This window comes from Procambarus clarkii, chromosome 43 (genome assembly GCF_040958095.1).
Source record: "Procambarus clarkii isolate CNS0578487 chromosome 43, FALCON_Pclarkii_2.0, whole genome shotgun sequence".
Classification (NCBI taxonomy): domain Eukaryota; kingdom Metazoa; phylum Arthropoda; class Malacostraca; order Decapoda; family Cambaridae; genus Procambarus; species Procambarus clarkii.
This window is the reverse complement of record NC_091192.1, coordinates 22,616,480-22,639,897: the sequence shown is the minus strand read 5'-3', so window position 1 is coordinate 22,639,897 and position 23,418 is coordinate 22,616,480. Positions and strand designations below refer to the sequence as shown.

The 23,418-nt window shown below is 48.5% G+C and overlaps 1 protein-coding gene across 2 annotated transcripts in view; it reads right to left on the bottom strand.

Moving 5' to 3' along the window:
- The window catches only part of LOC123760644 (toll-like receptor Tollo), a 55,806-nt gene extending 33,686 nt beyond the window's left edge, over positions 1-22,120 (bottom strand). The window contains exon 1 of one of the 2 annotated variants that reach the window (XM_045746392.2): positions 20,582-22,120. In XM_045746392.2, coding sequence (XP_045602348.2) covers positions 20,582-20,968 — 387 coding nt within the window. In that variant the 5' untranslated portion in view covers positions 20,969-22,120. Of the gene's footprint in view, positions 1-20,490; positions 20,507-20,581 lie in introns of those variants that run through there. The other variant, XM_069300104.1, reaches the window with a different exon arrangement.
- Between the last annotated feature and the right edge of the window lie 1,298 nt (positions 22,121-23,418).

Below are 23,418 nucleotides of genomic sequence, written 5' to 3'. Positions count from 1 at the left end.
CGAGGCTATAGGTCCCTACACTTGCACCAGAGGTGGTGCGCCTTCTAAGTTTAAATATATATATATATATATATATATATATATATATATATATATATATATATATATATATATATATATATATACATATATATATATATATATATATATATATATATATATATATATATATATATATATATATATATATCCCTGTCCCAACCCCCTCCCCTTGTTCAAAAAATATTAAATGACACCAATATATTGTGCGTGAGTGACTTAGAGAGAGAGAGAGAGAGAGAGAGAGAGAGAGAGAGAGAGAGAGAGAGAGAGAGAGAGAGAGAGCGTCTGGGCCTCTCGTTAAATACACGTTATTGATGGGTTCAGTAGAGCGTAATATTATCATATTTTTAGATATATTATTAATGGGTTCAGTAGAGCTTAATATTACAATATATTTGGTCCTTCCATTGTGGTAATGCCCTTAGATGTGCTTTATGGGGGCTGGGGCGTTGCATGAGGGGGGGGGGATATGGAAAGAATGAGGGAGGAAGACGAAAGGAGAAGGATAGAGAGAAAAGGGTTAAGGCACATAGGAAGAGAGGAAGGATGGGAAAGGGATAGAAGGGGGGGGATAGTGCTTAATGCTACATAAATAAAGGAATTTGAAGGTCGTTAATTTTCCTCTATACTCTCTCTCTCTCTCTCTCTCTCTCTCTCTCTCTCTCTCTCTCTCTCTCTCTCTCTCTCTCTCTCTCTCTCTCTCTCTCTCTCTCTCTCTCTCTCTCTCTCTCTCTCTCTCTCTCTCTCTCTCTCTCCCTTCCCCCCCTCCCCATACTCACACACACACACACACACACACAGCTACGGGAAGAGACACGCGACCAACGTACACACAACACGCACACAGTCTCCCGTGCACACAAGGCGGGACCAAAGAGCCAAAGCTCAACCCCCGTAACCACAACTATGTGAGTACAGCCATAGGGTGTACACACGCTTAAGTAATCTCCAGCACTACTTTGCGGAGTCTTCTTAAACTTATGGTGGTGTGCATGCATGCGTTTGTGCGTGCGAGCGCGGGTGCGTGTGCATGATTTGAGGTACCATTACGCTGACGCTTGAGCGTGAAGGCACTACTGGCACTGATGCAAGCACTTGAGCATGCAGCAGCAGCAGGAGCAGGAGCTGCAGCTGCAGCAGCAGCAGGAGCAGGAGCTGCAGCTGCAGCAGCAGCAGCAGCAGCGTGATGTTATTAAGTATCTCAGGTCTAATATGCATGAAAATGGTTATTGATTTGAATGTTTATATATTTAATTTATATTACAGGAGGAACCATGGGAGGGTAGACTATTGTGGTCACATGGGAAGGGACGGAAGGAGTAAGGAAAGGAGGTAAGAAGGGAAGGAAAAAAAGGAAGGAGAGAGGTAGGGGTGAAGGGAGGGAAGCAAGGGGTGATGAAGGGAGAAATTAATGGAAGGAGGGAGACAGGGAGGCTACCTTGAGATGATTTCGGGGCTTAGCGTCCCCGCGGCCCGGTCCTCGACCAGGCCTCCAAGACCCGGAGAGATAAAGAGAGAACAAGGAGGGAAAGGGAAAGAGAGAATATGAAGGGGAGGGAGAGGGAGAGATTAAGGAAAGAAGAGAGCGAGGGACGGAAGAATGGAGGGAAGGGAGGGAGGGAGGGAAGGAAGGATAGAGTGTGGAAGGGAAGTAATAAGGGAAGGAGTGAGTTAAATACGCTATTTCAGTTCCCAGAAGTACAAGTATGTCAGTTATGCTATAGCTGTATGAGGCGTGACTCCACATTGTTGCCTGCGATGGTTGGAGGAGGAGGAGAGAGACAAGGGGAAGAAAGAAGAGGGAGGAAGAGGAGGAGAGAGGCAGGGGGAAGAGGGAGGGAGGAGGAAGAGCCCACTCCTGTTCCCCAAGGACTGGAGTTATGATTCCCCCCGGAACTTGACGTGGCGACCCTGTCAAAGAAGTGCAGTTTTGTGGAACTTTGTTGCAAGGGATTGTCAGGTAGACTGCAGGGGAGGGAGAGAGAGAGAGAGAGAGAGAGAGAGAGAGAGAGAGAGAGAGGGAGAGAGAGAGAGAGAGAGAGAGAGAGAGAGAGAGAGAGAGAGAGAGAGAGAGAGAGAGAGAGAGAGAGAGAGGGGGGGGGGGAGAGAGAGAGAGAGAGAGAGAGAGAGAGAGAGAGAGAGAGAGAGAGAGAGAGAGAGAGAGAGAGAGAGGATGTTAACAACGAGGAAAATGGGAGAGATGACATACAATGGGGTTATAATGACCGTAGAGAGGAATGGGAGGGTAGAGGGGTCATAGGGAGAGGGGAAAAGGGCAAGGAAAAGGTGGCATGGGAAAGGATTGGAAGGGAAGTGAAGGGACGCCAATATTCGTCGCGGATCTCAGCCTACATCAACATTAGTATATGACAGCTTGTTCCAGCTGTCATGGACATCAATTACACCTCCAGCTGTTGATACCTTTACCTGGCTGTTTCCTCTAGTAGATCCCGAGGATCAACGTCCCCGCGGCCCGATCTCTGCAACCAGGCTTGCTGTTTAGTGGTCTGGTCAACCAGGCTGTTAGACGCAGCTGCTCGCATCCTGCCGTATGAATAACATCCCGGTTGATCAGGAATACTTTGAAGATATTAAGTTCTCTTTTGAGAACTTAACTTTCGCGAAAGGTCAGCCAATTATGGCTCCTTACGTTATGTGAAGAGAGTGTTGAAAAGTCTTGGGCCCTTGATGTTGATAGAGTGCTCTCTCAGGGTACCTATTGCACCTTTGCTTTTCAACGGGGGCTAATTTGCACTTCTTGTCATGCTGTCTGGTCTCATGTGGAGGCATTTCCGTGTACAGATTTGGAACCAGGCCATGGAAAGTATTCCAAGTGTAGTTTATGTATTTCTTCCACCTGTGCTTTTAAAGAATACAGATTTCACAATTTGTAAGTGGTCCTAATAATGTTAGATGTTTTATAAATGAATTCAAGCAGTAAGAGTTCGTCTTTGCACGTTCTCCAGGTCAGCAATATCCCCAGCTTTGAACGGAGGATAGAGAGAAAAGAGATAAGGTACCTAATTACTGCTGGGTAAACAGGGGCGAACAGCTAAACGATGAAATATTATTATACATCAATATTCCATCCTAGAGAGTTTTCTGGTGTCTTAAAGTGTCATCACGGGTCTGGCATCTCTTGTTTGTAAGGTTCGTCTTATCCAACCCGTCATTCGACTTGCATCTGTGCCAGGTGTTATCTTGAGTTATCTTGAGATGATTTCGGGGCTTTTTTTTAGTGTCCCGGCCCGCTCCTCGATCAGGCCTCCACCCCCCCAGGAAGCAGCCCGTGACAGCTGACTAACACCCAGGTACCTATTTTACTGCTAGGTAACAGGGGCATAGGGTGAAAGAAACTCTGCCCATTGTTTCTCGCCGGCGCCTGGGATCGAACCCAGGACCACAGGATCACAAGTCCAGCGTGCTGTCCGCTCGGCCGACCGGCTCCCTCCGCGACAGTCATCACATCCGCGTTCACATACATCAGTTAGAGTTCTAATACACCAACACACTCGCACGCACACTCCATATACAGTATCAAATAATATATACCTGTTTAAGAGAGTTGATAGACAGGACCAAAGTGCCCGAAATTCAACTCCCCACAAGGTCCCACAAGGTCCCACTAAGTCCCACAAGGTCCCACAACGTCCCACAAGGTCCCACAACGTCCCACAAGGTCCCACAACGTCCCACTAGGTCCCACTAGGTCCCACAAGGTCCCACTAGGTCCCACTAGGTCCCACTAGGTCCCACTAGGTCCCACAAGGTCCCACTAGGTCCCACAAGGTCCCACTAGGTCCCACTAGGTCCCACAAGGTCCCACAAGGTCCCACAAGGTCCCACTAGGTCCCACAAGGTCCCACGAGGCCCCACAAGGTCCCACAACGTCCCACTAGGTCCCACTAGGTCCCACTAGGTCCCACAAGGTCCCACAAGGTCCTACAAGGTCCCAAAAAGGTCCCACAAGGTCCCACTAGGTCCCACTAGGTCCCACAAGGTCCCACAAGGTCCCACAAGGTCCCACAAGGTCCCACAAGGTCCCACTAGGTCCCACAAGGTCCCACAAGGTCCCAGGATTTGAAGCACGAGTTCTCCTTATATAAACAAAATGGCCACATACCACAAGGAAGGAGGACAGGTCATCATAATATTCTTAGACTAAACCAAACTGATTAAAAAGATAAGAATCAAATATGACTCGACGGCACTACAAGAGGACGCGGCCAGGCGGCCAGTAGAGGTGGACAAATGGCTACTAAAGGCTTAACAGATGCGAGAGGAAGCTAGAGGGACAGGAATAGCTCGCAAGGGAGACAACTGCCAGGAAACATATTGGAAAAAAAGATCTCTGAATGGCTCTGTAACATAGACCGTAGCACAAGAGGAGCCTGGGAATGGTTGGAACACCAACCACAACACCAGAGGCGCCTGGGAATGGTTGTAACACCTGGTTAACAACCATTCCTAGTTACGTCTGGTATTACAACTCTTCCCTGGAGCCTCTGGTGTTAGGGCTGGTAGGAGAAGACGAGGTATCATACTAGAGGCTCTGATTAACAATAGAGCCGTAAGCCAGCACGTCTTCAGACTAGGTGTAGAGAGTACCTGGGAAAAAAACCTGCTCAGAGAGAAGCTAATGGCGGCCCACCACATATAGAGGCCTGAGAGAGGCTCTCATAAGTGACAAGAGAGTTGGTAGCCATGACAATAGGCGTCCAGCGACTCTAAGCCGGGAACCAAGAGATTGAGCTCGCCCAGCAAGCACATATACCTTTACAGATGATCTAGTTAAATCAGATTTACATTATGTATTTTCTACCAGGTAAAAAAAGGGAGGAAAAACGAGTATTCATAGCTAAAAAAACAAAACAAAAAAACGCTCTTGTGTTTTTATTTAGTAAGTTGGTTTTGTTAGTTCTGGTTTGCGTTCAATAATCGATAAGACATAAACTTGACAGCTGGAATTCGCAGGCGCCTCTCAAGGGCCAATAGTGGAATGGTGGCTCGGCTTTTATGTCGTGTGTGTGTGTGTGTGTGTGTGTGTGTGTGTGTGTGTGTGTGTGTGTGTGTGTGTGTGTGTGTGTGTGTGTGTGTGTGTGTGTGTGTGTGTGTGTGTATGGGTGTGTTTACTAGTTGTGTTTTTGCGGGGGTTGAGCTTTGCTCTTTCGGCCCGCCTCTCAACTGTCAATCAACTGTTTACTAACTATTTTTTTTTTTTTTTCACACCACACACACACACCCCAGGAAGCAGCCCGTGACAGCTGACTAACTCCCAGGTACCTATTTACTGCTAGGTAACAGGGGCACTTAGGGTGAAAGAAACTTTGCCCATTTGTTTCTGCCTCGTGCGGGAATCGAACCCGCGCCACAGAATTACGAGTCCTGCGCGCTATCCACCAGGCTACGAGGCCCCCTAGGTGTGTGGGTGTGTGTGTGTGTGTGTGTGTGTGTGTGTGTGTGTGTGTGTGTGTGTGTGTGTGTGTGTGTGTGTGTGTGTGTGTGTGTGTGTGTGTGTGTGTGTATGTGTGTGTGTGTGTGTGTGTATGTGTGTAATCACCTATTTGTGCTTGCACGGGCTGAGATCTGGCTCTTTGGTCCCGCCTCTCAACTGTCAATCAACTGGTGTACAGGTTCCTGAGCCTATTGGGCTCTATCATATCTACATTTGAAACTGTGTATGGAGTCAGCCTCCACCACATCACTGCCTAATGCATTCCACCTGATAACTACTTTGACACTGAATAAATTCTTTCTAACGTCTCTGTGGCTCATCTGGGTACTAAGTTTCCACCTGTGTCCCCTTGTTCGTGTTCCACCCATGCTAAAGAGTTTGTTTTTGTCCACCCTGTCAATTTCCCTGAGAATTTCGTAGGTGGTTATCATGTCTCCTCTTACTCTTCTGTCATCCGGGGACGTGAGGTTTAGCTCCCGTAGCCTTTCCTCGTAGCTCATACCTCTCAGTTCTGGGACTAGTCTGGTGGCATACCTCTGAATCTTTCCTAACTTTGTCTTGTGTTTAACTAGGTTTGGACTCGAGGATAGAGCTGCATACTCCAGGATTGGTCTGACATAAGTAGCATACAAGGTCCTGAACGATTCCTTACACAAGTATCTAAACGCAGTTCTATGTTGGCCAATCTAGCATATGCCGCTGATGATATCTTTTTGATGTGGGCCTCTGGGGACAGGTTCTGTGTGATATCAACCCCACGTTTGTGTATATTTACTACGTGTATTTATTAGTTGTAAATACCATACAAATGCAGTGACTGAGGCTCTGTGGCCGGGGCTCTGTGGCTGGGGCTCTGTGGCCGGGACTCTGTGGCCGGGGCTCTGTGGCCGGGGCTCTGTGGCTGGGGCTCTGTGGCCGGGGCTCTGTGGCCGGGGCTCTGTGGCTGGAACTCTATTGCTCTGTGGCCGGGGCTCTGTGGAAACAGTAGCTTCAATCAATGTCCTCTTGGTCCATTGAGAGTTCAAGGTAAACAGTTCCTGCTTTTACACTTGCCAAATTCACCATTATATATGTCCAGAACATGTTTCCTCTCTCTCTCTCTCTCTCTCTCTCTCTCTCTCTCTCTCTCTCTCTCTCTCTCTCTCTCTCTCTCTCTCTCTCTCTCTCTCTCTTCTCCTTTCTACGTGTCGCTAGGACGTGTGGTCTACATTACTGCCCTCCTCCCACATACTTCTGGAACAAGCCTCGTTGCAAACATTTGTAAATTTTAAAGTTTTCTTTTGTGCTTCTTGAGGTGGGAACGCCTCGTAGGGGCTGCATACTCCAACGATTGGTCTAACGTAGGTTGGTGTAAAGAATTCCGAATGACTCGTTTTCACAAAGTGTCTGAAGGTTGTCCTGATGTTCATCGTTTCCGCTTATGCCGCTCACGACATCCAATTGATGGATTACGGGCTCGCCATAGCCCGTGCTACATGGACACTTCGTTCTGAGTAGCTAAATCTGAAACAACATCCAATTGGTGGAGTTAGTTCCGCTTTCATTGCCCCACTGACCTGCGGGTCTCCTGCTCCGATTCTGATCGCATTACACTTACTGGTGTTCAATTTTAATAACCATCTTATCGGCGTCACTCTGCATAGCTATGTGGGGTTTGTTGTGGATGTTCTGCGTCTCGAGGGGTAGGGTGGGGTGTATGGCACCTGTATTTCCTGTGTATATTCTCTTCTTCTCCTCCTCGTCCTCGTCCTCCTCCTCCTCGTCCTCCTCCTCCTCGTCCTCCTCCTCGTCCTCCTCCTCGTCCTCCTCCTCGTCCTCCTCCTCGTCCTCCCAGTCATCGAGCGCTTCTTTACTGCTTATGAAACCCCATCAGTTGGGCTGCTCTGCTTCACGCTTCAGCGGGGAGTCAAGGGAGAGGCTCTGTGGCCGGGGCTCTGTGGTCGAGGCTCTGTGGTCGAGGCTCTGTGGCCGGGGCTCTGTGGTCGAGGCTCTGTGGTCGAGGCTCTGTGGCCGGGGCTCTGTGGTCGAGGCTCTGTGGTCGAGGCTCTGTGGCCGGGGCTCTGTGGTCGAGGCTCTGTGGTCGAGGCTCTGTGGTCGAGGCTCTGTGGCCGGGGCTCTGTGGTCGAGGCTCTGTGGCCGGGGCTCTGTGGCCGAGGCTCTGGGGTCGAGGCTCTGTGGTCGAGGCTCTGTGGTCGAGGCTCTGTGGTCGAGGCTCTGTGGCCGGGGCTCTGTGGCTGAAGCTCTGTGATGGAGGGGTGAAGAACTATTGATTGTTAATGCTTTCCCCCCTCCCTCACTCCTTCCTTCCCTCTCTCCTTAACTCTCCCTCCCTCTCTCTCTCTCTCTCCTTCTCTCTCCCTCTCTCTCTCTCCCACGTCTCATAACAGAGTCACGGGGAGATTGTGTATAGTTCGTGCTGTCATTGATTAGCTTTGGTGAATGACTCTATCATGCTCTACATTGTCACTGTTGTTGTTGTTGTTGCTGCTGCTGCTGCCTAGGTGTGTGTACTCACCTAGTTGTGCTTGCCGGGGGCTGAGCTCTGGCTCTTTGGTCCCGCCTCTCAACCGTCAATCAACAGGTGACACTCCATATAGACATAACCCAAAGCCTATCATGGTAGACACACACGAACAGCACAACATCAGCCGCATATGCAAAGGGAATCCTTCAGGAAATTGCACTGTACGTCAGAATAGTACTAGAATATAGATCTACTAGAATACTGGAATATGAATAGAAGTGGGAAGAGACTCGAATCACCCCCCCCCCGTCCCATCCTAAATCCTTATCCTGACCCCTCGTATATGTATGTGTATAAAGTATATACGGAAGCTGATCAGAATTACATTTCACCTTTGTAAATGCACATTAATGACACAATCTAAAAGACACATCGAACACTTTATGTAGGGCATACGTAAATCTGTGTAGCTATGTATTTACGTATGTAGGTTAGCTTAGCATTTTAAAAGCACCGAATCACCCTCTGTGGTTGATTGTTCAATAAACCCTTGAACTATATGTTTAACACTTCTCTAACCCTGTCCATGGAGGACAGAAGGAAATGTATATATGCTGGTTAGCATTGTAAATGTGTGGCCACGTCTGTGGTAGAAAATAATAATAAAAAAGTGTTATATAGTCTAATGGCTTGGCGCTTTCTCTTGATAGTTCCCTCCCCTCCCAAGTAATAAATGTCACCCCCTTACATTTACTACGCTAAAAGTGCAGCAAAGGTTTTTCAGGTCATGTGAGGCCCTTACTATGAGACTCGAATCTTGCTTCTGAACTGAATCCTCCTTTTTTGGTTCTTGGGAGATTCTAATGCTTCCTGGGTAGAGTATCCGACCCCCCATTTTGCCGTGGCTGTTAAGCAATAATCTGTTTTTTTCTGAGGGACTGGCAATTCTTTAACTGGAGTTCGGTCCTTTGAATATAAGGAGGTTGCTTTGATGTGTGTACAGTCCTCAGGTGAGAAGTGTGTTAATTTTGTTAATAGGTCTCTTCATGCCCCCGCCTTGCTCCGTGAGGGAGTCGACTTCGCAGCTTCGGGTTCAAGTGCCTCTTTCGTCCTCTGGTTCAGTTGTACTAAACCATAACGCCAGTTCAGTTTTGGAGGAGGTTATCTGTTATCTTGCCTCCTATGGCCTCTTCTATGCTTGCTTCCTGTGGTGTGAAGCCTGAGCCCATTTTCCCGTCTGCTTCGACGGCTTCGTATTCTCTGCCTTAGTCGTTCGCGCCCATCTTTCGTGAGGCGGAGTTGAGTCTCTTGCCAGTTCGCTTCCCCTTCACGCGGGCGCTGGACTCCTGCAAGAGTGCACCTGGACGCAATTATTGATGATGTTCTCTCCGTTTTCTGCTCTCATTTTCCCCGAAGAGCAGCCGCAGCGGGTATTAGAGCCGACTTGCGTGTCTTTCCAGCCGCTTACTTCATTGTTTGTTTATACGGCTGATGTCTCTGAGTTCCAGTCTGTGGGAGGAAGCTTCGTTCAAGCGCGGGTTCTTGGGCTTCCCGCTGCTACAGTAAAACTGACTTCGCAGATTCCTTTTTGATTATTATTTGCTGTAAATAGAGATTTTAGGAAAGGTAAAGTTGGATAAATAATTTAGTGGGTAGACTATCCAAGAGATGATGGAGTCACTCAGATGCACAGAGGCTATGAAGAGATGCAAACGACTACAAGGGGGATAAAGAGATATGGCAATTTTACAGACGATGCAAAGATGAAAAAATATATAAACGGAGGTACTGGAAAATTTACAGAGGACACAAGACAGAAAAGAATGGAAACAGGCGAAATAATTCTTGGAACTAATAGATTCAGAAAATAGTAAGTTGATGAAAATATTTTGATAATGACATTGAACAATGTCTTAAGAAACAATCGATAATGCTCTATAGAACTAGTAGAAAGAAAATATGCGGTGAATGACAAGGTGATTAGAATACATAAGAGAGAGAGCGAGAATATTAACATGGAAAGGAAATCTGGAAGGATCAGAGTTCGAGCCTCCAATGAACATTGTGAGGAGTGAGCCGACACAGCTCCAAGTCGTACAGGTGAGGACTCAAGAGACAGTAACACACCACAGGAGGTAATAGAGCAACTAGAGGTACTAACAGAAACGAAAGCTGTTGGACCAGACCACTTACCATTCTGGACGACAGTGCACAGGCCCTCGCCACCAGCACTGATAACGAAGACCTTAGGTCACAAAAACGCGGCTGAAAACTACACACACCCAACCCATTCATCAGAAAATAAAGGAAGTGACCACGTTTCGGTCCATCGTGGACCAGTACACAACTTGACAATGGTCCAGGACTGACAGCATCGTCATTTCTTTTATTTCCAAATTTGTGAGTCGGGTGTATATCGATCTCCAGTTGTTGAGCAGCGAAGAGAGTCGGCCAGACCTCGACCCATGCCCCCCGTCCGGCGCCTTAGTAAGCTCTAGCCGGCGTATCTCTCTCTCTCTCTCTCAAGGGTTAGACGACGACCTCCCAGGCGATACGTCATCCATAAAATGAAGACTACTCTCTTCTTGGTGTTTGGAAGTCTTCCATACTATGGATTATTCTGATACATTTAGCTCTACCTCTAAACCCACAGATGGGATGACCGAACTACCCGCCAGAAGATGAAGAGGCGACGACGTTTCGGTCCGTCCGGGACCATTATCAAGTCGGGTGTCTTGATAATGGTCCTGGACGGACCGAAACGTTGTCGTTTCTCTGTCTACTGATGTGTGATTTGGTCATCATATCTTCAGCCACGTTATTGTGGCTCATCGTCTGCACAAAGATGGGTTCAGCAAATGTCCATTATGTCCAGGTAATCTACATGCAGAAGGAGGTGGTGACAGTGGACTCAGTACACGGAGGATCAACTGTGAGGCTAACTCCAGATATGGAACAGGCGCTGAAGCTCGACCCTCGCAAGAAGAGTTAAGGGGAATACAGGTACAGCATCTCTCTCTCTCTCTCTCTCTCTCTCTCTCTCTCTCTCTCTCTCTCTCTCTCTCTCTCTCTCTCTCTCTCTCTCTCTCTTTCTCTCTCTCTCTCTTTCTCTCTCTCTCTCTCTCTCTCTCTCTCTCTCTCTCTCTCTCTCTCTCTCTCTCTCTCTCTCTCTCTCTTTCTCTCTCTCTCTCTTTCTCTCTCTCTCTCTCTCTCTCTCTCTCTCTCTCTCTCTCTCTCTCTCTCTCTCTCTCTCTCTCTCTCTCTCTCTCTCTCTCTCTCTCTCTCTCTCTCTCTCTCTCTCTCTCTCTCTCTTTCTCTCTCTCTCTCTCTCTCTCTCTCTCTCTCTCTCTCTCTTTACCCTCTTCAACCCGTCCTGACTACTCGGTCGCCAAAACCCAATTGTCCCCTCTTAACTTCGAGAGAAAAATAACTTTACCGGCCAAACCAATATCTTGGCTGCGTTCCAGGATGAGACAGACAGACAGACAGACAGACAGACAGACAGACAGACAGACAGACAGACAGACAGACAGACAGACAGACACAGTCTCCTCTGCTTCCTGCCCCTCCTCCTCCTCTTTCTGCGAATAGGAAACGTACAAAAATAACCGGACGATGATAGCAATAAAAAATGTTAAACAGAGACCCCCTTGTCGAGCTGGCTATGGACTTAGGACTAATGGGATTGACTGGGGACTGAGCTGTGAAGGAGCCTGTGAGTCCGGGACTTAAGATGGCTGGAGGGTACCAGGCAAGCTGTTGAAACTGATGGGTGCGCTTTCATTCTGGAGGAAGGTGTGTCTTTCCAGAGGTTTTATCTCTTGGGACAAGAGGTTGGATTGTGGATTAGACTCGGGGTGGGAAGTTTGGCTCAGGAAGGTGGGTTGTACCGAGGCAGATTTAGTTGGGTGGTCTTGCGTGTGGGTGAGCTAAGAGGGTGTGGGTCCATGAGCTAAGATCGGAAGATCTTAGCTCCTGGACTCGTCTCTTAAAACTATTACGTGGGGAAAGTTACCATGTTTACAATATATGTAAATGTGTGTGTGTGTGTACTCACCTAGTTGTACTCACCTAGTTGTGTTTGCGGGGGTTGAGCTCTGGCTCTTTGGTCCCGCCTCTCAACCGTCAATCAACAGGTGTACAGATTCCTGAGCTTACTGGGCTCTATCATATCTACACTTGAAACTGTGTATGGAGTGTGTGTGTGTGTGCAAACTACAACAGCATAGTAAGTCATACTCTCCAGAAGTGCTCTAATCTAAGTGCAGAATACACTTCATCCAATATAAATACACTTATTATCTCCGTCTCAACAAAAAATATATCTTGTATCCTTCGGCAGAGTTCGTTTACCATTATTGAAAATCCTGGAATAAAATATACATTTTTTCGTTGAATATTTCAAAACCTGAGAAAATAATGACACAAAACTTGCCGAGCTGACGCTACGAAGTTTTCCTAGGAAGAGGAAGTATTAATTTATCGGCGGTGCTCTTCTCTAGCCCTTGGTTTAGTGGAGTAGTGACGGGTAGTGGTGACCAAAAACCACAACTCAGAAAAGGGAGAAGCGACGACGACGTCCCTAGTGGACCATTTTCAAGCCGTGTGATGTTATGGTAGTAGTAGTGGTGGTAATGTTGGTAGAAACAGTGGAAGACGTAGTAGTTATTGCAAGAATATGATGATAGGAACAGCAGCAGCGAGTGAATCACATCAAACAGCCTGTCATTTATCTCCCACAACGGCTATACAACAGTGATAAACAGTGTCAACAACAGACAAGTGAAGGCTGTCCAGTCTCCTCGTACAACCATATAAACCATTGCCAGCCATTGTTGCGGTAGTATAAACAGCCCTCAACCAATCATGGGAGGTTTAGAAATCACCGGTCGGCCAATCCTTCGAGTTTTAAACCTCCGGTAGTCATCCATCGGGGTTTATAAACCGACGGCAGCTATTTTATACCTTTTTATGACAAAAGATCTTTTCGTAGTGGTGGGTGGGCTGTTTTGTAGCGTAGGAAGCCTTTGTGTACGAAGAGAAGTTAACAGTGTTGGGACCGGATTTGGGAGGAGTGTGTGGGTGATGGGGGGGGTTGGGGAGGAGTGTTGGGGGTGTGTGGGTGATGAGGAGGGGGGGGGCAGGAGCGTTGAAGAGTGGGGGCAGGGGGGCGGGGGAGGAAGGCGGGCCATTGTATCTGTATGTATATTTTGTCTATAATCCCAACTGGGCTATATTTTCTTTTCTGGACAGTGGCAGCTAGCCCGCTGCCTTCAAGGACTGCTGCTGGTGTGGCTGTTCTTGGTGTGGCTGTTCTTGGTGTGGCTGTTCTTGGTGTGGCTGTTCTTGGTGTGGGTGTTCTTGGTGTGGCTGTTCTTGGTGTGGCTGTTCTTGGTGTGGCTGTTCTTGGTGTGGCTGTTCTTGGTGTGGCTGTTCTTGGTGTGGGTGTTCTTGGTGTGGCTGTTCTTGGTGTGGCTGTTCTTGGTGTGGCTGTTCTTGGTGTGGGTGCTGCTGCTGCTGCTGCTGCTACTGCTGCTGGTGGCTCTCATGGCTCGATACAGCGGAGGGACTGGTCTTGGTGGTGGTGATGATGTTGGTTCACTTGTACCGGTGACCTGCTCATGTGGGTCTTGGGACTAGGGGAGGGGGGTGTTCGGGGAATGTGGTGGGGGGGGGGGAGGGATTGTGGAGGTTGCAGGGGTGTTCAGTGTGTGTGTGCAGGGGGAGGGGGAGAGGTTTTTGCCAGTAAAGGGAGGTTTTAAGCGACCTCTGAGCATTGACCTTTCAGCAGTGACCTGTCAACAGTCACCATCAACAGTGACTTACCCAGCAGTGACCTCCCAATAGTGACCTTGTTCATAATTTCTTTGAAAAGTTGTCTTATAAAAGTTGACTCATTTAGTCAATTTTTTTCCCAGCCACTCGAACTTTGGGCTGTCTCCAGACTCTGTAACTCGGACCGTTCATGAAATTGCATCTCAGGATAATAACAGAAGACAATGTTGTCAAATCTTAAATCTGTGCTTACAGATTTAATGATTTGTGATTTGATTATTAATGATTTAATGATTATGATTTGTGGAACCAATTGCCGCGTAACGTGGTGGAGGTGGTGTCCCTCGATTGTTTCAAGCGCGGGTTGGACAAGTATATGAGTGGGATTGGGTGGTTATAGAATAGGAGCTGCCTCGTATGGGCCAATAGGCCTTCTGCAGTTACCTTTGTTCTTATGTTCTTATGTTCTTACAGTGCCGGAAATGTTGGGTAATGGGGGGGGGGGGGGCTGAAACCCTAACAATGTTAAGAACTCTTGGCCTGTGATGTAATTATATAGCATTCCATAACAGGAGAAAACCACCGGTGGCATAACTACTTAATTACTCCTTCATGGCGAGAATATACCTCTTTCCCTTACTGACATAACTACACCGTACCAATGACGTAACTTATCCCTCTCTTTTCTGTGACTAGACTACCCCCTAGTGGGAGGGAGCCGAGCGGACAGCACGCTGGACTTGTGATCCTGTGGTCCCGGGTTCGATCCCGGGCGCCGGCGAGAAACAATGGGCAGAGTTTCCTTCACCCTATGTCCCTGTTACCTAGCAGTAAAATAGGTACCTGGGTGTTAGTCAGCTGTCACGGGCTACTTCCTGGGAAGTGGAGGCCTGGTCGAGGACCGGGCCGCGGGGACACTAAAGCCCCGAAATCATCTCAAGATAGTGACATAACAACCCCCCTCCCCCCCCTTACGTCGTTGAAACTATAGCTTATAAAACCTTCTCCTTGTAGAGAGAGACCCTTACCCCCCCCCCTCCCCCCCCCACTCCAGTAATAAAACTAAACCAATCTAACGTCAAACTTCCAGTCTGGAATATGATCACCTCCCCCCTCCCCCCCCCCCCCTCTTCCCCCCCCCTCCCCTTCCCCTCTTCCCTACGCAAGGCGACTACCTCCATTCTCATAACACGACCCCTTCATTAAAAGTTCCTCCTCCCCCCCCCCTTCCTCATCAACCCTATTTCTTACCTAGTCATCTTACAACCTCCCCCCCCCCACCCCCACACACCCCACCCTCCACCCGTGTTATTTGACCCATTTTTTTAATGAAAGATCTCTTTACCTCCATACCTCTCTCTCTCTCTCTCTCTCTCTCTCTCTCTCTCTCTCTCTCTCTCTCTCTCTCTCTCTCTCTCTCTCTCTCTCTCTCTCTCTCTCTCTCTCCAGCTCTCTCTCCCCCATTTCATCCTCCCTACGCCCCCCCACATCCACCCCTATGTACTCCAACCCCCCCTTTAATATCCCCCTTAACCATTATACCCCCCTCCCCTCACAAACTACTCCTCACCCACCCCCACCTGCCCTCAAACCCACCTCCTCCACCATCTACCTAATATTACTGCCCAACCACCACTACATCACTATAATGGTGACGATTCAGGGGTCTCACCAGGAAAATCAATACGTGTTTCTTAAGGTCTTGCCCCCTGATAGTGAGGGCGGGTCATTATACTTCATTACAGTAATTATATCAAGTTCACCTCATTCCTGACAAGCGGGCTACTCACTCTCTAATTGCTAAGATCATGCTCGTTGGTGAGTCACGCTGCCAGGGCTGGCGAGGGTGACGGGGGTGATGGGTGGGGTGGTAGTAGGTGATGGGTACTTACCTATCACCACCTGGTGTGGTTCTCAAGCTATATCTTGCTCTAGTTAGGCCCCATTTAGATTATGCAGTTCAGTTTTGGTCGCCATATTATAGAATGGATATAAATTCACTTGAACGTGTCCAGCGTAGGATGACTAAGTTAATTCCCCAAATTAGAAATCTTTCATATGAAGAAAGATTAGCAAAGCTTAAGTTGCATTCACTGGAAAGGCGAAGAGTTAGGGGTGACTTGATAGAGGTTTACAAGTGGATGAATGGACATAACCGGGGGGATATTAATAGGGTATTAAAAGTATCAACACAGGACAGAACACGAAACAATGGATATAAATTGGATAAGTTTAGATTTAGGAAAGACTTGGGTAAATACTGGTTCAGTAACAGGGTTGTTGATTTGTGGAACCAATTGCCGCGTAACATTGTGGAGGTGGGGTCCCTCGATTGTTTCAAGCACGGGTTGGACAAGTATATGAGTGGGATTGGGTGGTTATAGAATAGGAGCTGCCTCGTATGGGCCAATAGGCCTTCTGCAGTTACCTTTGTTCTTATGTTCTTATGTACCACTTACATATCACCTCTGTTTCTTCTATCTAGAGGTGTGAGATCTAGTTCCATGAGCCTCTCCTCATAGCTATATACTGTTACCTCAGCCACCAGTATTCTTGCAAAGCATTTGTTCTTTTTAATTTTGTGTGAAGTGGTCTTGGGTGGACTGGGAATGGGTGCGGGGGGTGTTAGAAATGGGTGGGGTGGTGCTGGGTGGTGCTGGGGATGGGTGGGGTGGTGCTGGGGATGGGTGGGGTGGTGCTGGGGATGGGTGGGGTGGTGCTGGGGATGGGGTGGGGTGGTGCTGGGGATGGGTGGGGTGGTGCTGGGGATGGGGTGGGGTGGTGCTGGGGATGGGGTGGGGTGGTGCTGGGGATGGGGTGCGGTGGTGCTGGGGATGGGGTGCGGTGGTGCTGGGGTGGCGTCCTGTTGTGTAAAATGGTGATGTTTGTGCTGGTAAGAATGGGAGATGGGTGGATCATTTAACACGAATTAAATGTATTCGTTTACAAAGACAGTGCCAGCATTGTAATATGAAACGATAAATATTCATGAAGTTTTTTCCTTTCAAACAAACATAAAGACAAATTATAATCATCAAAGGGAGTATGTATGATCATATGATCAGGCGAGTGATCATTCAATTCATGGACTGAATTCAGGTGTGGACTGAATTGATCACTCAATTCAGTCCATCAATTCAGTTTCCATCAAGGCAATTCAGTTACCATCAAGGCATCTCTCACCTTGACGATTGCTGTCCGATGATTGATACAATCAGCATGGCGGTTGCTCTTAGAGGTGAGTCAACTAAGTTAGCTCTGATTGGCTCTCACTTCCGTCCTATAAATGTTCATTAATATATTTTTTTTACCAGTAGTGGTATATTTTAAATATAGACCGTCGCACACAGCGATAGTCGGCTGCTTCAGTTGGCTTCAGGGGTGGGAGGTGGTAGTGGAGGGAGTCTAGGACACTGTGGGACAACAGTCGTGACAAGAGCCGTGACAAGAGCCGTGACAACAGCCGTGACAACAGCCGTGACAACAGCCGTGACAACAGCCGTGACAACAGCCGTGACAACAGCCGTGGCAAGAGCCGTGGCAAGAGCCGTGACAACAGCCGTGACAACAGCCGTGACAAGAGCCGTGACAACAGCCGTGACAACACAGTTACCTGTAGAGTCCAAGATCTAGATCCTCAGGCAGCTGCTGCTTGCCGCTTACGCTGAGGTGATTTCTGTGTCCAAACGCCGATGAACCTCATGCTTCGCGCTGTCTTGTCTCTTCCTGTTGAGACAAACATCAGACTTGTTGGACGACTCCCTAACGACTGTTGATTAACGCATACGACGCGGCTTGTTCCGTTACCTCTGAGTGCCGCCGGCAGTGCCAATTCTTGGGACAAGTTGACAGCTAGTCTGGCATGGGGAATACAGAACAAGGCACATAACCTGCCCTGCTTCTCCAGACTTCTCTTGAGTTACACAAAGGTCCAGAAAATGGGTCGTGAGATGCGTTTCAGCCCCACCTATTGTAACCGAGCAATAATCAAGTTTTCTCCCCCATTCCGGATTTTCTTCTTGTCACTCTCTTGCACAACATATTTCTTGCCGACGGTTCGAGCCGCTTGTGTGAGGGGAGGCGCCCGCTCTACAACACAGGATGCTGTAACTCGAATCTCAAGAGTCAAGTACAGGAAGCTCTATAATGAGCACAGAGCACCGAGATTGAGCGCATTCACTCGGTGGCGTTAAACAGACAAGTGACTTGGTGAGGCTGCAGATCATGGTGTGGTGGGTGGCAGGGTGGGTGCTAGCCTCAGGTGGGTGGGGGAAAGAGGAGGAGCAGCATCATGCGACCTGAAGTGATTGGAATTGGTGATGCCGTGAGATGAGGGGATGCTGGAGATGCTGTTAACCTCCGCTAGCCTCAACCACAGGAGGGGAGGTTGGGGGGGGGGAGCCACCTACCTGGCCTTCATCTCATCTTATATAATCACAAGCTGGTTTCTCACGCACCTGTTCTCTCTCTACACACACTGGATTTTTTACTTCGTCATCTCTCTCTCTCTCTCTCTCTCTCTCTCTCTCTCTCTCTCTCTCTCTCTCTCTCTCTCTCTCTCTCTCTCTCTCTCTCTCTCTCTCTCTCTCTCTCTCGCCATCTACCTCCCGTTTTCTCCTACTCTCCCGCCCCCTTCCCCGTCTCATGCAAGCATTCCACAGTTCCAGGAAATCTTCATTAACATTTGTTGACGTTCTCTCCCTCTCTGGAGTGCGAGAGAGAGAGAGAGAGAGAGAGAGAGAGAGAGAGAGAGAGAGAGAGAGAGAGAGAGAGAGAGAGAGAGAGAGAGAGAGAGAGAGAGAGAGAATATAACATGTAAAGTGAGGCGGCTGAAGGCGTAGATGCAGTAGGCTTGCATAAATGAAGTCGTATTACTAAGATTGCTAAAGATTAATCAACATTGTTTTCCATAAAACAGGCCTAATCACCAGCCTGCCCTAATCACCAGCCTGCCCTAATCACCAGCCTGCCCTAATCACCACCTTGCCCTAATCACCAGCCTGCCTTATCTTTTCTACACTCTCTCTTTCTCTCTCTCTCTCTAAACGTCATTATTTCATCTGTTCCCTTTAATTAGTTTAGTCATTTATGGAGATTGATTTTCGAAAGAGAGAGTGGCGGCAATTCAAGAATACAGTGATACAGGGAGAAAATGATACAGGAAGCAAGGGGTCGCGTTGATACAAGAGCCACCTGGTTACAGTGATAGAGATACAGTATGGTGTTATGCCCAGCGTTGTTTGAGTGTGACTGTATAGTTGTTTGAGTGACTGTATGAGTGACTGAGTTGTATGAGTGTGAGTGTATCGCTTTGTGAGTGTGACTGACAATGACAGGCGCCGTGACCATGAGTGTGTGTGACAGGTCGTAGCCGTAACTACATAGCGTGACGGTAATGAGAGGTGACAGACGCAGAAAGTTACAAGTAACCACGCCCGTCTCTCGCTGTCACTCGGTCCCCTGTTTATCCCTTGCTGTCCCTCGTTATCTCTCTAGCTGCATCTATCTGTCACCCCCCCCCCCCGTCACTATCCTTCGCTATCTTTCTCCCTGTCCCTCGCTGTCTCTCACTATCTCCAACGTTGTCCCTCAATATTTCTCACTGTCCTTCGCTATCTCTCACTGTCCTTCGCTATCTCTCACTGTCCTTCGCTATCTCTCACTGTCCTTCGCTATCTCTCACAGCCCTTTGCTATCTCTCACTGTCCTTCGCTATCTCTCACCGCCCCTCACTATCTCTCACTGTCCCTCGCTATCTCTCACTGTCCTTCGCTCTCTCTCACCGCCCTTCGCTATCTCTCACTGTCCCTCGCTATCGTGCTATTATTTTTATATTCCTCAGTGGTCAAGTCATCTCGCATATTTCCATAACCTTGAAGCTTGCGTAACCAACTACCCCCCCCCTCACCCAACCCCCACCAAGCCGTCAGCCCCCCCCCCCCCCCCACCACCTCCTCCCTAACAACCCTCCCTAACGACCCTCTCCTATCAACCTCGTGTCCTTTAAGTTACACTGGTCACGGCCGTCAATCATATCTATCTGACATGCGCAAAGATTTCTTGACAGAATTATCAGAATTCTTACACTTTGCTGCCAGCCATCAACTCTAAAGTGGTTGGGGGTAATTGGCTGTCAGCCATTCATTTATAATCAAGGTAATTACCTTCGTATTACTTATATATATAATTAATGTATACGATTATATTCTTATATACACAATGGCAGTTATAGTTATTCATTGCTATGTATTATTTTTAAGCGTGTTTATACATACACATAATCGTGGTTTTTCGTTTTTTTATGGTATATTTTTCTTGGTTTAATTATCTGGGTTGTTGAAGGGGTGATACAATAAATATTTGGAGGGTCAGAAACTATGATTTTGAAACCATATAATATTTGAGGAGGGGAACACAGGGGGGGGGGGGAGTGGTCGGTTAGCTTAGGAATCCGTACACCGGTTGACTGACTGTTGAGAGGCGGGACCTAAGAGCCGAAGCTCAACCCCCCTTGCAAGCACAACTAGGTGAGTGGTGTACAGTGGTCGGTCAGAGATTGTTTACGTCTCTTTGTGATTATGTGTTGTACTTAGTGAGTGGCACTCACCTAATTGAGTTTGTTGTGGTTGAGGTTTAGCTCTATCTTCCGTCTCTTTTTCTTTATTTGGTGTGTGTGTGTGTGTGTGTGTGTGTGTGTGTGTGTGTGTGTGTGTGTGTGTGTGTGTGAGTGAGGGGTAAAGAGAGACATACCCACCTGGAAGGTACGAGGTGCAAGGTGGTGTGTGTGTGTGTGTGTGTGTGTGTGTGTGTGTGTGTGTGAGGGGTAAAGAGAGACATATACCCACCTGGAAGGTACGAGGTGCAAGGTGACTCTGGAAGTAGAGTGCCTGGTTACACTCCACCATCAGGACGCGGATGTGTCGAGGGTCACCAGTGCCGTGCCACAGCCGCTCGTCCCCTGGCACCACCTCCTCTTCCATGTCCCGGGTGGCACTCTCCCACTGACCCTTGAGCACCTGGGGCCCGAAAGTGTCGTCCAGAATTCGGACGCGGCACTCTAAGACCTCCGGCGCCCTCCAGTGGCACCACGGAGACGCTGCCTTGAAGGTGGCATTAGCCTGAGTCTCGCTGGCACTAGTGGGTGCCACGGTGTAGAGGGACGAGGCCTGTGCCAAAGTCCTGCTCGTGGCCATCACCAACGCTGTCAACATTAGCGTCATTGCCTCCGTCATTTTAGCGAATTTGATTCCACTCCACTTTGCCCTATTCAATAGTTATTTTGACTGTTCAGCTGTCCAGTCTTCGCACAGAGTCAAGCCACGAGGCCTCGACACAGTCAGTGTGACTAGTGCCACACGGGAGCTTTGCCCTGACATGCTAGGCACCTTGACACTCGGGACAGATCTAACATTCCGGCCCGTCTGGTGATGTCATCATCTCTCAAGTTATACAAGAAAATTTGACAAATTTCGAAAGGTCGCGTAACGCGATGTTTCCCGGGCTTCCCAGTCACGGCATCGAGGCGTCCTCACACTACTCTGAGCTTCCTGACGCAGAACCGTTGCGTCCTCACACTGCTCTGAGCTTCCTGGCACAGAATTGTCGCGTCCTCACACTACTCTGAGCTTCCTGACGCAGAACCGTCGCGTCCTCACACTGCTCTGAGCTTGCTGACGCTGAACCGTCGCGTCCTCACACTGCTCAAAACTTCCTGTCAACAATCACTGGGTTGAGCAGCAGCTTCATGTCTCCCCCCCCCCCTACTCAAGCTGTCACTTAACTCGCGGGTGTTCCAGCGCGAACACGTATCACAGTATACACGTATCACTCCACCTCCCCCATTCAGGTCACTGTCGGTAACAGTTAACTAATATCACAAGTGGTAGGGCGGTGTTACGTCACTTCCAGTGCCTTCACTACCTCCAGAGTGCCGTCGTTTCCATCCGGCGAGAGTGGCACTACTTCCTACACAGCACCAGCGAGTGGCACACCTCCTTGCTCATGGGTACTCCAAGCTGTTCATCACCTTGAGTGGATCGCACTCTTATGATTGGACGATGAGTGGGGGGTCACTCTGAGGGGCGCCTGTCACACCTACCGTCAATCAACATAACACTTCCACACACACACACGCTCGCTCTATTAAAATGATTTATCCTCGTCTATCTATAATCCATAATTCTCAGTCCAGCGGCATGAGTCAGTGTGTTTGGCATTCCAGGAGTGTGAGTCAAGGAGGGCAGAGAGGCACTCTTGGTGAGGGCTGGAGTGCGACTTGTTGCGTGGAGAGGTCTGCCCCCGCACGCACTCACTCACTCACTCTCTCACTCTCTCTCTCTCTCTTTCTCTCTCGGTCCGCTCAGCGCCGCGTCCCGGCCATCACTGCCTGGAAAGATTGGAGCTTCCTGTGTTTTGGTTCCAGCCGTCAAGTTGCCAGCTCGCACCAGTTGAAGAAAACCTCGACCCTCTACTGAGGAATACGGTCTCTCTCTCTCTCTCTCTCTCTCTCTCTCTCTCTCTCTCTCTCTCTCTCTCTCTCTCTCTCTCTCTCTCTCTCTCTCTCTCTCTCTCTCTCTCATCGTGGCCTGGACTGCAAGATGTGCTTGATGTACGTTTTGAGTGATAACTAGGTCGATCCACCAGCCACTCTGCTACTGACACCCAATAGACTCGGGAACTTGTTTGGAGTCCCTTCCCTCTCTCAACTTCTTAACCCCTTCCATCTCAACCTTCCCCTTTTGACCCTCTCTCTCTTCCTTCCTCTCTCAACCCCTCTTAACCTCCACATGCTATAAAAACTGTTATGAGGAAATGTTCCATAACCCTCAACAAATTGGTCAGTTTCCAGGCTGAAGTACACCAGGGTTCCAAACACACACACACACACACACACACACACACACACACACACACACACACACACACACACACACACACACACCTATAGGGGCCTCGTAGCCTGGTGGATAGCGCGCAGGGCTCGTAATTCTGTGGCGCGGGTTCGATTCCCGCACGAGGCAGAAACAAATGGGCAAAGTTTCTTTCACCCTAAGTGCCCCTGTTACCTAGCAGTAAATAGGTACCTGGGAGTTAGTCAGCTGTCACGGGCTGCTTCCTGAGGTGTGTGTGTGTGTGTGTGTGTGGTGTGGGGAAAAAAAAAGTAGTTAGTAAACAGTTGATTGACAGTTGAGAGGCGGGCCGAAAGAGCAAAGCTCAACCCCCGCAAAAACACAACTAGTAAACACAACTAGTAAACACACACTGGGGCCTGTGGCTGAGTGGACAGCACTTGGGAGTCGTAATCCTAGGGACGGGTTCCATCCCCGGCCATGGCGGAAACAAATGAGCAGAGTTTTTTTCACCCTGATGCCCATGTTACAGACATGATTAAGTCATATAAGATATAAAGAGTCACTGACACAGTGGGCAAAAACAGAATGTTTAGCCTGAACTGGTGTAAGACGAGATATGACACCGATGTAAATGAGAAACTCAGATGAGTTAAAGGAATGACAGGAATCACTTCTTCAGTGTAGGAGTAATGAACAAGTTCAACCAACTAAGAGGAGATTATTGAGGTCCACGAGAAGGAGCTCACCCTCTCAAACATTGTAGATGTTTATATGTACAGAATGTGTGTTAAAACACAAATCCTACTACACAAATATATATATAAATGTAT